A 15,026-nucleotide genomic window follows, 5' to 3' on the forward strand; every position below is an offset into this window, starting at 1 on the left:
AAATAGCTAGGCTGTTATCACTGCAAATATTCTGAGACGAACGGTTGGAGCCCGGCGATAATAATTTAAAACTACCTTTTCAACAAGACGCACCTGAAAAGTCGCCGGGAAAATCGCTGCGCGAAATACGTTGCTTAATTGTAAAATATTTCCAGGATGATATTCTAATAGAGATTCCGCAAGCCCAGCTTGTGCGGGTATCCGAAAAAAAAAGGAAAAACAGTCGCGGCGCGATGTTAAATGATTTTTTGGCCAAAAGCGTTTGGTAAACAAAGTCGCTGATAAGATATTTAATAGCAAATAGCGCGAATCTGTCGTTTGCCCAGGCCCGTGTGAAAAGTGTATCTGCAGAGCGGATTAAAACTGGGCTCTATTATCGTGCGCGTGTGTGTGTGTGTTGGTGGTGACTGTGTGCGTGTATTTGCGTGGGCCCCACAAGCGTAGCCCGAAAAAAAAGAAGTTTTTCTGTTACCATATTTTTTTTATATAAAGGGCCAAAGGGCGCAGCATCTTGGCCAGAGCTCTTCCCCCCAAAACTCTCTTGCTATCTCTCTCTCTCATCTTACCCATTGTGTGGGTTTTGCAACTACAGTTATTGTGTAAACAGCAGGTGAAAATAAAAAAAAAAAAAAAAAAAAAAAAAACCAAACACGTATTAAATAGAATACAAGGAGTATAAAGAGAAAGAAGCAAGAAGAAGACACCAACAGCAGCAGCAGGCAACTCCGCGCAGCTCTAAAAAGTGACGCACAGTAAAGGTTGCTAATTACCAAAGGTAAACAACAAATTGTCATCAAAATAAAAAAAATACAAAAATAAAAAACGAACTTCCCAGCCAAGCTAGTCTCTCAGGCCCTTTCGAATGGCGTTGTAGATTTCCATCGTTGGAGTGACGCGTTAGGGGTTCCATTCATAAAAAAGCGTCAGCACCCCAGGCCACCCTCTCCCCCTCCCCCCCACTGGCTGGAATTCAGTTGGCAAATATTTTCCTTGGCAGTTGGCGATCTGTGAAAGGTAAATTGGTCTTTGCCACGCCCCAAGGCGTTATCGACATTCCTTAAAAAAAAAAAATACTCGCAAAATTAAGATTAGATCAGAGATAGTAGAGGAGTGGAGTGCCATATCGCAGGGGTGGCCTGCACTGGGCACTGTGATTAATTCAATAATTGGATTCCGGGGCTAATTAAAAGTCACACACACATCATAGATCCAAGGGTCAATTCAATTAATCGCTTATCGTTTTTTGGCCACCTTCTGGTGATAACCCTACTATGGGTGGTTATATCCCAACATGTCACCCAAAAAAAAAAAAACTAAATAAATAAATATACAAATAATAATAAAAAAAAGAAAAGAAAAAAAAAAAAACAATCAAAATAACTCGGTGACATCATTTTGACTAATCGCCAATTTTAGCTTTTTTTGAAAAACGGCGGCTGCTGCTCACCCAGTCGGCTAGTCGGCTAGCGAGAGGGCCATGTATGTAGGTGGAGGAGGGTCGCGGTGGTGGGGGGAGAGGCAAGCTTACGAAGCAGGTGCTGCTCGTGGCTACGAAGCTCCACAAGCCAGGCATTCCAACACCTACGAAATAGATCGTCGCCGATGTCGACCGATAGCCGAAAAATTTCACTTTCATGAGATACAGTATCTGTCAGATACTTGTCTATGTAGATACTTTTAATAGCCCAACAAGAAAGTGAGCTTGCAATTTCATAGATTTCATAGATATCTTCTACTAGCTCATTAGAGGAATTCCTATCCTAAGAGGCATGATCTAGTTCCGCTATTTATTTTGGTTAATTTTTGGATGCAAAACATACTTATACACACGGCATGTATTTATATAGGAATTGTGTTAAGAACCGAGAGTATTAGGAAGCACTGCTCCAGATCCCCAGATATTTCCGAGTGTGTCGCACACACACACTCGGGTGTCTAGTGCAGATGGGTGGGTGGTTGTTGGTTGGAAAATGTTGTGAAAAGCTAAATGAGGCGTGACACACAACGCATGGCCTGGCATAGATAGTGGGGACAGAAGCCACCCACAACATGACAACAAAGCCACAATAAAGAGCTGGAAAGAAAGAAGAACAACAACATACCAGCCATGGAGTAATTTTGGCCTAGAAAACATGGCTCTAGAAACAAAGAATAAAAACCGGAAAGAGAGAGGAAAAGGCTCAAAGAAAAGGCTCCAGAGGAGCAGGCAATTAACCCTTTTTTTTCCACCTCCTTTGAAGTCAGTTGGATGGCCGGAGGATGGCTAGAGGATGGTTTGTTGTCCACTGGCCTTTAATTAGTTTATGGAACAAAAAACCAGGCCAGGCCAAGCAAGAGCAACCAGAGCATCCCCACCTAAATGCAATAAAATTAATCGTTTATGCTGTAATCGCATTTAGCGGCGCCATCCCGCCATCTCGCCATTCCCCTCCCTGGATTTCCGCTTTTGATGTATACGTAGCCATAACTGAGACCCAGTCATGTATGGGAATTCCATTACAAGGGGATTGCAGGCGAGTGAAGCGTGTAAAGCATCTGGTTTATTTTTAGAGCAAGCCCAGCTCGCTAACCACCAGCTAAGCTAAGCCTTTATCCTTCATAATTATATGAATTTATTAGAGAATTTTTAAAGAATTTTGTTCAAGAAACCATTAAACCACAAACACACATTAAAGTCCAGACACCAAACCACAGAAACCTCAATGGTGGTTATCCTGCGAAGCAGACGCAGCAGGGTTTGCAACTGGGTTGGCCACAACAGCCAATACCACTGGAGCAAATCACGCAGCAGCAGCTTCCTCCACAAGAGGGGCCACAGGAGGGTCCACAAGACGGGCCACAAGACGGACCACAGCACGGGTTACAGGACGGGCCACAGCAAGGACTACAGCAGGGGCCACAGCAAGGATCGTAGCACGGACCACAGGAGCGTCCACAACAAGGTCCAAAGCTGGGCCCACAAATCGATCCTCCCCTTGGTCCGCAGCAGGGTCGCCGGGGAGCATCCCCGCAGCAAGGATCAGGAGAAGGAGACTTGCCAAAGGGACCGTTCCCGCCACACCAGCCGCATCTCGTATAGCCCGAGTATATCCCGTAAGGACAATCACCGCAGGCGCACTCTGGAAAGGGTCCAATATAAAACGGATTGAACTTCTCGCCGCAGCACATAGTGTTTAGCTATCGGATGGAGCCATCAATGGAATAAGGGCAAGGCGTATGGATCCCAGCAAGGATCAGGGAGTGGGGTGGTGGACTCACATTCTGGACTTTAATATGCGCGGGTAGCCAGCTTCTAGATTCTGTAAAATTTTGAAAATCGCATGAAACAATTGTTGCCCGAAAATTGATTTCCCTCCAAACGCCAAACGCCAACTATATATATATTGGGGATTGGGGGGAATATATATTGCCGGTGGGGGCTTATATATGGTAATCGTTTCATCTGGTGGCCCATTTGTTTGTAAACAATGTTCATGGCTAATAAATATTTTGGAATTCAACTTCCGCCTCGTAATAAGTGATATCTAATATTTTAAACAACATGTTGTGTTTATTTTTGCGTAATATTTGTGGATTATTGAGTTTATGGAGGGGGGACATCTATGCAACTGGAGAAGAAAAAGAGCATTTTTGGGATTTCTTTAAAAATTGGAATGCCCCAAAGCATGATCTCTGTATATGCTCCAATGCAAAGATATAATTCCCACCATCCCAAAAACAGTGTTTTCGAGAAAAATGCGTTTCAAGTTTTTAGTTCTTTTGGAGAGGTACAGTTCTTTAGAGGATTAAAGTATATGATTTTTAAAACCCTACAGAATCTAATTAAAGGGACTAAAGGGTATAAACCCTTGCAGAGGATATTAAATCTTAAAATTAAATTATAAAATACATATATTCCTGCTGCTATACATTTCATAATAATGCAGATATAAGCTTGTGATATTTTTATTTGGGATATTTAAATTCCTAAAAGGAACTCTATTCTATAGTTTCTACAAAAAAATCATGTTTTTTAATAATTTTTAAATCTAAAAATATAAACACTCCTATCACCATTGCCTGCTTTTAAGGGCTCTTAGAAGTCGTATTGTAAGAAAGAGTCGAATTTTACCGTTTTTTTGAGTATAATAATATTTTAAAAAATGTCTTACTTTGGTAAATATTTAATAAAATTTTTTGAAAATAATTAATTTATTAATTAATTAAAAACAGCGCCCTCCTCCTCGATTCTCATAGGTTGCACTTAAGCAGGCCCCGAAAATCGGAAAAATAGTGTTTTCTTTTTTTTAGGTTTTGTTGTTTATTTTTGTTGTTGTAGTGTTTCGTTGTTGTAGTGTTTCGTTGTTGTTTTAGTAGTTGTTGTAGTGTTTCGTTGTTGTTTTAGTAGTTGTTGTTGTTGTTTTAGTAGTTGTTGTTGTTGTAGCTGTTGTTGTTGTAGTTATTGTTGTTGTTGTAGTTTTTTGTTGTTGTAATTTTTTTGTTGTAATTTTTTTTGTTGTAATTTTTTTGTTGTAATTTTTTTTGTTGTAATTTTTTGTTGTTGTAATTTTTTTTGTTGTAATTTTTTTTTGTAATTTTTTTTTTGTAATTTTTTTTTTGTAATTTTTTTTTGTAATTTTTTTGTTGTAATTTTTTTGTTGTAATTTTTTTTGTTGTAATTTTTTTTTTTTTTTTAATATTTTTTGTTGTAATTTTTGGTATTTGCTAGAAATAATGGTATTTGCTAGAAATACCAACTTTATTGTTCTTGAAGATAGAAGTTTGGGACCATTTTAAGATTTTGTATTATAATAAATTGGGTATTTTTCACTATAATATAATTATGATATTCTCATAAGGATTCGGGCTTCGCCCAAAGTTAGTTTCCCTTTCTTGTTAAAATAAAAATCAGAAGAATAATTATTATTTACGGTCCCTGGGTTCCGTAAAATAGTTCTATAGAATAGAGACGACTCTCTATCTAGACTTGCCGGATTATATCCTTTAGTATATCATTTGAAGGACCCTATAGCATATTTTTAGCGAAAATAGATATCCCCCCTTAATGCTTAATGTTATGGTTTGTTTTTTAAGCTTTATTGATTGGCTGGCTGGACACAATGCCATCACCATTATGTGTGACAGTTGCATTTCAAATCTCATTATGGATTTATGCAAAATGCGAGCAGAACCTCGAAGACTGGCCGTCTAGTCTGGGCCCTGGCCTGCCATGATTTGTTTGGCTTTTCCCTATTTTCCATTTCCATTTCTATTCCGATTCCGATTTCCATTCCCATTGTCGTTGCAGTTGATTGACTTGCCAGCCACTGGCCCTGCCTCTGATAGCTCTTCCAGACAAGCTTCTTGCTCTGCTAAGCGGAATATATCTTATCGGCTACGGTCTGTTTGCTTTGCAGATCGTTATCAACGCTATCGAGATAGTGTCTAGTACAACATGCTCTCCAAATGGATCGTGAAATGAGAAAAACCCACACACACACCACATCAGACCAGACCCACATCACATCGAGTGTTTATTTTTGATGGCCGCCCTTCGTTTCGTAAGATATTTCGTGTTCTGGTTGTAGTTTTCTTGCAAAACCCACTTTGGCACACTTTCCGCCGACATTCTGTCTGCCGATTTTGGCCAATTAGCTTACCACCTACAATTGAATTCTAAAATCCAGAGCTTTAGCTTTCAGCACGTTCTCACAAATGCCAAAAATAGGGCGTGACTCGAGCCGATAAAGTGGAAAATATTTACTGCGAATCGTTCGCTCATCTGTGCTAATTATACGGGGGACTTGTCATCGATGGATCGGGGAGGTCTCCCTCTCATAGATATTCCACAGATCTGACTGGGCATAACCCCTAGAGATAATCCACGTCAACCGCTTGGCAATCGATTGCAAATTGGCTCGGTTGGGAATTTGCATATTTCGAGTGGAATGTGGGGGGCGTGGGCTAGTCGGAAATATTAATGTGTGGGTGGTGGGTGACGAGAGACGAGTGACGAATGCAGAGTACCGAGTGCAGGTGCAATTCATAATTAAATGCGTAACTTTGAGAGGCTAAATGTTTATTAAACAAAGCTAGATGGATGTGTTTTTTAAGAGCCTTTCTAAGCTAGTTTTAATCTTTTTTCTTTAAATCTAAATCCCCCCTCAGGTTGCCAACTGCAGGCACCTTATCTGCCAACCTGACCTTGGGCAGGTGGCTCTGGGAATAAACGATCCAGTCAGGGAGTTGGGGGCTTTTAGCTGCCTCGAGATCTTCAGGGGATTATGGCCAAAGTAAGCTCTTCAGAGTGAGCCACCACCTCCGCCTTCTCCTTGGTGGTTCAATCCCCTTTGGTGGCGACGACTAATGGCTCTATGTGGCGGCGTGGAATGCGCATTTTGTGGCAAAGCCTTTGAGTTGCACAGTAAGTGGCACAGAACTTCCACACCCGCTCCTGGCCCCTTCCCAGTGCTCCCATTCCGCCGTGGCTGTATCCATAATTACTCCGCTTGCGCATTCTGACGAGGCTGATGACAACTGGGAGGCAGTCGTCTAACTGGGACACAACTTCCTTGTTCCAATTTCCTTTGGCAGCCCAACAGAGAAAACCTATCCACCAAATTGGCCTCTAAAATGGTCTATACTTCTCATTATTTTCTCACTTTTTCCGCCCCGTGTATAAGGTTGGAGGGCAGAACCCATCAATTATGATAAATGGAGCATATGCACATCGAGTCTTGGCTCAATTTTTCAATTAACTTGGTAGTTTGAGTTCCTGGAGGTACAAAAGGTTATTGCACGGCCTGCGATTTCGGGCCGACATGCAATCTCCTTCTGGCTGTTCCACAAATCCGGAATTAACACGGAATCCAGGGAGGACATGCCCCACCTGCCTGGCCTCTGAAATGGCAAATTATGTGCCCAGTTATCATCGTTGGGAGTCGGTTGTTTCGGCTTTGATTTTCCCGGCACGCAAATGGCATAAACCCCAACCCTGCCAGCACTGCCAGGACTGCCAGGACACGGAGTACTGCAACTTGTTTAATTCCTGTTTTGCGGCAAAGGCAGGGATAGGGAGCTGGTCCTGGACACGCTATCGTCCTTGTTGCTATTCATATTTCATCCATGCGGTTCTAGTCGTTTTTTCTTGCCAGTTTTTCTCTATTTTTTTTCAGAGCATCAAGGTGAACTATCCCTGGATAGTTTCCTACGGGGTCACCCGGGGTCACTTATGCAGTTGATGGATGAATGGTTGGCTGGATGGTTGGTGGCTTGGTTGGGTATTCAGACTCCTTCCTTATTCAATTTTCTGCCATCAAAGGAACACATTATCCAATTCATCCATTGAGGGGCTAATAGAGTGTATTTATTTTGCTATTTTGTCTATACCACCTGATAGATAGTATATATACTAACGGTCTAATGGCTTTTTTGTGTTTTTTGATTAAAATGTCACTGTGTGTGGATTTAATATTTGATTTGAAAACCTCACTGCGGGAAGAATAAGAGCTAAATAAAGCCATTAAATAAATGAGTTATTTGCACTGCTAGTATGTATGATTTTAATGAATATTTGTGGGAATTTAATCTTTAAATTTTAATTAAATTTATTGGATTTCCAGTTCTCGCTCTCAACCGATTATCTAAGCGAGCTGTGGAGAGCTGTGAGAGCTGGGTGACCTCATTTGTTTATTCCACAGCTCGTACTTGCAATTTAAATACAAAATTATAGAAAATATTTCCCAGAGACCCCCCTTCTTTTCTAATGAGGTTCCAACATACTCTCCTCTGAGCCAAACTCTAATGGCTCTTCCATCAAAGTGTCTCCGGCAGGAGTTCCGATTAGAAAAGTTGGCCGGGTCATTTGAATGGAAGGACAAATACTGGCCAGTTTACACAACAAATCCAACACCAACTATGTATGCAAAATAAGTAAGATTTCATCCACAAGGATGATGGCCAGAACCACAACAAAAGCTGCCAACAATTGCGGTTTTAACCCCCCAAAAAGGACGAAAAATGGCAATTGGGGAAAATCCAAATTCCCAGGAGGACGCGTTGGAGGTGTTGGTGGCACTTGCAATGGAATTTAATATGCTGCTGACTTAAAAAAAAAAAGAGAATTTTTAGTGCAGAGATCTCTGAGTGACACAAAATGGGGGCAAACGACCCCAAGCCGCAACCCCTGCCTGCCCCTATAATCGTTGGGGGTGGGGGTGGGGGCGAGGCCACTTGGCAGAGCAGCAGGATGTCAACGCTCGGGGCAGGCAGCATCAAAACTGCAGCAGCCCCTGGCAATGCGGAATTCCCAGCATCCTCCTCCTCCTCCTCCCCCCCTTTCCCCCTCTTGGTCCTGACCAAACTCAAATTATTCAGCCAGGTTCTTGTTGCATACTTTTCAGCGCAAATGTTTGCAGAGCTCGCAGCATTCGTATAGTGCGAGTGTGTGGGTGCGTGTGAGTGTGTGTGTCTCAGTGAGTGTGTGAGTGTGTGTGTATATGTATGTCCTAACGGCCGTTGTTGCTCTATTTCGTGCTCCCAAGTGGTGGCGGAAACCCAAAGGAACGTTGAGCCTTATGAGTCATCATCCCCAGTCTTTAGAAGCACTGTCTTCTTGTTAGAGACACTGAGAGAAATGTTTAGTAATAGATTTCCAAGAGAGTTGAAGATAGTTATAGTTTCTCTCAGTGGAATACCCCTCCAAGTGTTATCATTTCATTCATCCTGTAGCTCCATTCACAGTTTCCAGTTTCGAAATTAAATTTCGGGGAGGAGGTCCTGTCGCCATAGTCCTGGCCCGACCCCCCTCCCACCCCCCTCTCCAGTTGTAATAACACTATCATTTAGCTGACAGAGAGCTGGGAAAAGGAAGCGGCATTTAAATGAGAATACTTGTTTAAATTGGCCAGCTCTACATGATGAAAGGACATGGCAGGATGCAGGACATAATAGGGCATATGTTGGCATAAATGTGGAAACCAGAAACCAGACGAGAACATTTCTCTGATTATTTTCGTATGATGACTCAGAGATGTCTTCTTTCTTTTTTTTTCAAGGACATTTCAAGTCCTTTTTTTTTGCTTCCTTTGGAAAATCAATTGCTGGGGAACTTAAGGAATGAGAAGCGTGATGTGACAGCAACTTCAGAAGTTGTCGACACCCTTCCAGCATGGAATTATGGCTCACGTAAATTATAAGGATGCTTATGGATGCCACCCGCTTCTCCGTCCTCCATCCGCAATCCTCCGGAGGGGATCCTTGTCGATTAATTGGACTGCCAAAGCGGTTTACAAAACTGCAGAAACTTTTAGCGCCTAGGCGGATTATTAAATTCGCTTTGTTTTGGCCCCCAACTAGCAATAGAGGAGGAGCAGGTTGGGTAGTCTCCTTCCTCCAGTCTCTGCGGATTGCTCACTTCCTCTTCCGGCGATTGCCGTTGGGTGCAGACACCAGACTATGTGCCTACACTGGGAAACAAAAAGGATAATACCATCCAAGCCATCAAAGTTGACTTAAGGATGTATCCTAAAGGGAATATCTCTAGAAAAAGGACTATAGTTACGTTTGGAGTTCAATATCCAACTGGTAGTTTATGGCCACCTTTTTCTTCAGTGTCCCAACATCGAGGCCTGTCGAAGCCAGACATACAGCCATACACAATGGAGGGCTAGAGGACCTGGCTGGTGGGGAAAAAAAATAGATTTCCTATGCAAAATGGCTCCTCTGTGGTGTCTGTTGAATGCTCCCACGCTCCCATAATCACCATCATCGCATTCTATTCTGACCCAGTTTGGTTGCTGGCTGGCATAACTATTTGTGCTTATGATTATCACTATTATGTACATCATGTGCCTTAATTAAATTTCAGGACACTAAACGACATGGAGCTGGAGCCGCGTGTGGCTATACTGCAGGACCTGCGCCTGCAGACCTTCGATTCCATACGATTCGCCTCCTACCGCACCGCCTCCAAGCTGCGCTACATACAGAAGTCGACGAATCTCCATCTGGTGGACATCTGGAATGTGATCGAGGCGTTCCGCGAGAACGGACTCAACACCCTGGAGCCGCAGAGTGAGGTGAGCGTGGCCAGGCTGGAGACCCTTGTCTCGTCCTTGTACCACAACCTCAACAAGAGGCTGCCCACAGCCCAGCAGGTGCCGGTGGATTCCAAGGCGGGTCTGTTGCTTAATTGGCTCCTGGCCGCCTACACAAGGTGCGTATACCTAATATTCTGGAAAGTCCAAGAGTAACCCTCTCTCCCCCCCACGCAGTGATAATTCTGGAAAGATACGGGTTTTCTCCATTAAAGTGGCTCTGGCCACCATGTGCTCTGGAAAGCTTGTGGACAAGCTTCGATGTGAGTATCTATTTCCATTTAATCTAGGAAGATATATTATCTGAACCATTCGATAGATATATTCTCACAGATCTCGGACGGCGCTGGCCAGCTGGTGGCCTGGAAACTGGGCGAGTTCCTGCGCGAGGTCCTGGCCCTGCCGGCGGCCGTGTACGAGTCACCCACATTCCACTACAAGGAGGGGCTCGAGGAGGAGATATTTCCGGCTGAGAATAAGGTGACGGTGAACGACTTCATGGCCACGCTGATGTCCGAGCCGGGTCCGTCCTGCCTCGTCTGGCTGCCGCTGGTGCACCGGCTGGCCACCGTGGAGACCATTGTGCATCCGACTGTCTGCTCTGTTTGCCACAAGGAAAACTTCACTGGGTTTCGTTATCGCTGTCAGCGGTGCCACGCCTACCAGTTGTGCCAGGAGTGCTTCTGGCACGGCAAGACATCGCTGAACCACCAAAACGATCACGAGGTCAAGGAGTACTCGAGCTACAAGTCGCCCAGCAAACAGATCGGTCACTCGCTGCGCAAGAGCTTCCGCTGTGTGCCCGAGAAGACGACGCAGGTCCTACCGCGCTTCCCCGACCAGCCGGAGAAGACGCTCAATCTGTCGCACATCGTGCCGCCCTCGCCGCTGCCCTCGCACAACGGCTTCTCGGATCCCTCGGGCCCGGGCCTCGTACCCGGCCACCATGGCCATCCGCCAGGCCTCTTCGATCGCTCCAGCACCCTCGATTCGCGGGCCACCGGCCGTAGTCTGGACAGCGCCACCGGCACCACCATGTCCCGTGTGGCGGCTGCCTCCGCCAACGATGAGGAGCACCGTCTAATTGCCCGCTATGCTGCACGCTTGGCACAGGAAAATCGAGCGGTATGTCGTTAGGATATAGGATATAGCTTCGAAAGATATAGAATTTTTATCCAACAGCCCTCCAACTTGCCCGACAATGCCACACCCATCGGCACGGATAACTCGCGAGCCCAACGCGAACTGATCGCCCAACTGGAGTCCAAGAACAAGGAGATCATGCGGGAAATAGCGCGACTGAGGCGCCAGCAGGAGACGGAGCAGATGGCCCCCGAGAATCCGGCTCTGATCAACGAGCTGCGTGCCCTGCGGCAGCGGAAGGGAGAGCTGGAGGGTCACTTGGGAGCCCTGCAGGACTCGCGCCGTCAGCTGATGGAGCAACTGGAGGGTCTGATGCGAATGCTGAAGAACCAACAGACCGCCTCGCCCCGATCCACCCCGAACTCGAGTCCCCGGTCCGGCAAGTCCCCACCCATGCCAGGTGGTGGAGGAGGAGGCGGAGGAGTTGGCATACTGGGCACCTCACCGATGAGCGCTCTCCACGCCCAGCAGATGCAGCAAATGCCGATGGGCGGCGGCGGGCCGGGTGTGCGAGTCGCCCAGCAGCAACTCCTCCAGCAACAGCAGCAGGGACATGGCCACGGATCCTTCAGCCAGAGCCAGCTGGAGCAGCTGAACCAGATCAGCAGCGACATGCGGAGCGCCTTTGCCGCCAACGGGAGTGCAAGTGAGTTGGGATAGTCGGGGACAGAGCTAGGAGGGGTTATACTTGTCGGTTAGGTTCGTCCAAAACTCAAAATTGTTAGATCTCTTGGTGGATCTCTGCAAGAAATTGGCTTTCGCGTCAGATTAGGCTTAATGGTCAGACAGATATTAACCTAATGCCCACTCTACGATGCGGTAACACAACCACTGGCACATAAACCCAACCACCCAACCACCTGACCACCCAAACACCACCACCACCCCCCTCAAAAACATACTCGTTTCTTGATCGCTTCGCCTTCGCAGCGCCACCACCACTGCGCACCACCACAGCCACTGCCAATGTCAGTGGGATTCCCAGCCTAAATCCGAACATGAATCTAAATACGATCTCGACTCAGAATCAGAATCCGAATCCGAATCCAAATCAGACTCAGAATTCGAATCCCGGTGATGCGGAACTCAATGAGGCCGCCGACCATCTAACGTCGGCCATTTCCCACATGGTCAGCGACCTGAATGCAGGTAATTCCTTGGAATCGCCCTCCTCCTCCTCCTGACACTTGCTTCTCTTGCTTTCTCTGCCACTGCAGCCGCTTGTGAATGGTGGTCAGCACTGCACCCAGAGCACCTAGATCTCGTAGTAGCACCGCTTCTAGAGCCACCTTCCCCAATCTCCACTCCCAAATGGAATGTTCTCACTCTGTGCTTATCCGTGTTTTATCCTTTCGGTGTGCGTGTATGCGTATGTTTTTGGGTCTCGCCATCAACCAGGACGGGCAAGGGCTCCGGTCCAAGGGCATCAGGCCGGAGGTTCCCTGCCGCAGGCGCGCTTCATCCTGCCACTGGGTAAGTTGTCCCCGGGCTGCACCACATCCTGCCCTCCCAGCTGGTTCTCCCATTCTGCTCTTCTAAAACAATCACTATTCTGTTTTGTTTTTATTCTTTTCCGATTTTTTAAATTTTATGATTTTAGATTACTTCCCCAATAGACGGCATAAGAAAAAATGCTGCAAATATTGAGTTCTTGCCACTTTTTCGTTCTTGTTAGTTCCCTTTATGATTTTGCGCTCGTTTCTTTGGTATATCTGTTCGGGTCTACCGTCCCACCCATCCCACAAATGAACCAGAACCAGAATCGAACCCAAAATCCAAAACCAAAACCTTTCAAGAGTACCGACACATCGAGGGCGGCGAGTCCGAGGACTCGAGTCAGTGCGAGTGCAACGACTGCGAGTGCCGGGAGTACGAGGAGATCTTCCGCACCGACGAGGATCTCGAGTGCGAGGGAGCAGCAGCTCCCTGTCGGGACTTGTGCAGCTATGCCCCCGAGGAGGACCACTTCGATTATACGTTCGGGCAGGGGGAGGAGATGTCGCAGGTGAATCGCATCCTGGGCTACAGAAACTATCCGGAACTGTTCATCGACGATGAGCAGGCCGGCTTCCCGGCCCTGCACGAGATCGGTGAGACAATCGATGAACTGCAGCTGATCATGCACGCTTATATCATGAAGTATAGTTTGAATTTGTAAATCTTCCAAATATATATACTCTCCGATCAGGTAAAATATATCAAATATTCTTGCCTCTAGATCATCTAAACTCGCTCGACTCACGACTCCACCACTATATTCCACTCTGAAAGGTAGATCTCTATAGTGTCACTCTGGGGCGTCACTCTGTTCTATCCAAAAACTATATAGTTGTCTATATATAGATCTTCATCATCATTGCTGCACCCAGAATCGTATCTCGATCTCGATCTCAGTCAGTCCATTCTAGTTAGATAGATCCTAGATTTGAATCACGTTGGCTGCTTGACTCAAAGGATTCGATTCAATTGTCTGATTTTGCTTTAATCCTGTAATCCTGTAAAGACAACCGTATGTTCACCGCTATCTTGATACAATTTCAGATTTCGACGAATCCCAATCGTATAACCAAGAGTGGAACGAAAAGGTAAAGGGTTTCGCCTCGAAATCCTTCTCAATGTTGATCTAGATTCTAGATGTTGTGTTCTGTATCTGTATCTGTATATCTTTTTCTGTATCCCCTTTGTACATGCACTCGATAAATATATTATTCTATAAATATAAACAAACTATCTATCTATGTATATCCTGTAGCTAGTGTAGTTGATTGCCTTGCATGCCACAGATTTTATTCTTCAAGTACGACTATCCTATAGCTTATATTACTCTGCCTGGAATTAAATTATAGTTTTGTGTGTACCCGCAGGCAAATGCGAATAGCCAATGGCAGGAGCAGTTTGCACAATGGAGTCTTAATTCCCAAAAGAACTAAGGAGGAGGAGGAGGAGATACCCTTGGACATCGCCGGAGGCAGCTGAACCGATGAAGACGAACTCTCGCTTAGCTTTTTTTTACCTTAACTCATACGTTGGACTTAGAGCAATTTATTTATTGATTATTTTATGGAGCCGTAGCCTACACAACCTTAATCTTTATTATTTATACTTTGAGGAATGGTATCTACACACAGAACTTATATGAAACATATATATTTTGAGGAAGAATTAGTATGAATATAGAAGACCTTGAAACCTAATCCCTGAATCTCGTTGAAGGCGTTTTAGTTTTAGGTTTATACGATTTTGTAATTGGCTTTTTTGAATTTCTGCTCAGTCGGCTCAGATATTTATTAAAATGAAACTTTACAAATCGAAAATCAAACACGTAATGCGTAATACAAATACGATTTAGACATTTAAATATGTACTTAATAACTAGCAACTTGTTGAGAACCTAAAATCAAATTCTAAATGCTAAAAATTATATACACAATATACACACATTTTATGATACGATATACGATGATAAAGCCAATAACTATTTGAACAAAAAAATAAAAAAAAAAAACAAGCAAAACCCCAAAATGTTAAAAACTAATACAAAAAACTATAAGCGAACCGTAACGTTTCGCTTCGATCCAATTTATAATTATTATTACCCATATTTATAAAGTACATTCATACAAGAGGAGTTATACCATCGTAAATGCATAGAGCACGAGATAGATGAAAATCGACATTTATATAGCGTATACATAACTACTGAATAATATTACAAAATGAGAAAAACCTAAATAAAAATGCATTTTAAACAATCACAATTGTTGTGTTTTTCAGTGTATGGGTACAAAACTTGGCTTTCAGTACATC

At 44.4% G+C, this 15,026-nt stretch overlaps 1 protein-coding gene across 5 annotated transcripts; it reads left to right on the forward strand.

Annotated features, from left to right (window-relative positions):
* Positions 1 to 4: 4 nt before the first annotated feature.
* On the forward strand, positions 5 to 14,977 carry Dyb (Dystrobrevin). 5 transcript variants are annotated; one of them, XM_017250691.3, is made up of 8 exons: positions 5 to 775; positions 9,848 to 10,195; positions 10,254 to 10,339; positions 10,396 to 11,201; positions 11,259 to 11,865; positions 12,150 to 12,368; positions 12,618 to 12,692; positions 13,016 to 13,434. In XM_017250691.3, the coding sequence occupies exons 2-8, from the start codon at positions 9,861 to 9,863 to the stop codon at positions 13,375 to 13,377; spliced, it is 2,490 nt and encodes an 829-aa protein (XP_017106180.2). In that variant the 5' UTR covers positions 5 to 775; positions 9,848 to 9,860; the 3' UTR covers positions 13,378 to 13,434. The 5 variants fall into 5 exon arrangements, with proteins under 5 accessions (XP_017106180.2, XP_070134192.1, XP_017106176.2 ...); XM_070278091.1 differs by lacking the exons at positions 12,150 to 12,368; positions 12,618 to 12,692; positions 13,016 to 13,434 and adding exons at positions 836 to 1,014; positions 13,761 to 13,804; positions 14,084 to 14,977 and having other exon boundaries at positions 8 to 775; XM_017250687.3 differs by lacking the exons at positions 12,150 to 12,368; positions 12,618 to 12,692; positions 13,016 to 13,434 and adding exons at positions 13,761 to 13,804; positions 14,084 to 14,977 and having other exon boundaries at positions 9 to 775.
* Positions 14,978 to 15,026: the final 49 nt, after the last annotated feature.

The sequence above is a fragment of the Drosophila bipectinata genome, chromosome 2R (genome assembly GCF_030179905.1).
Source record: "Drosophila bipectinata strain 14024-0381.07 chromosome 2R, DbipHiC1v2, whole genome shotgun sequence".
NCBI classification, from domain to species: domain Eukaryota; kingdom Metazoa; phylum Arthropoda; class Insecta; order Diptera; family Drosophilidae; genus Drosophila; species Drosophila bipectinata.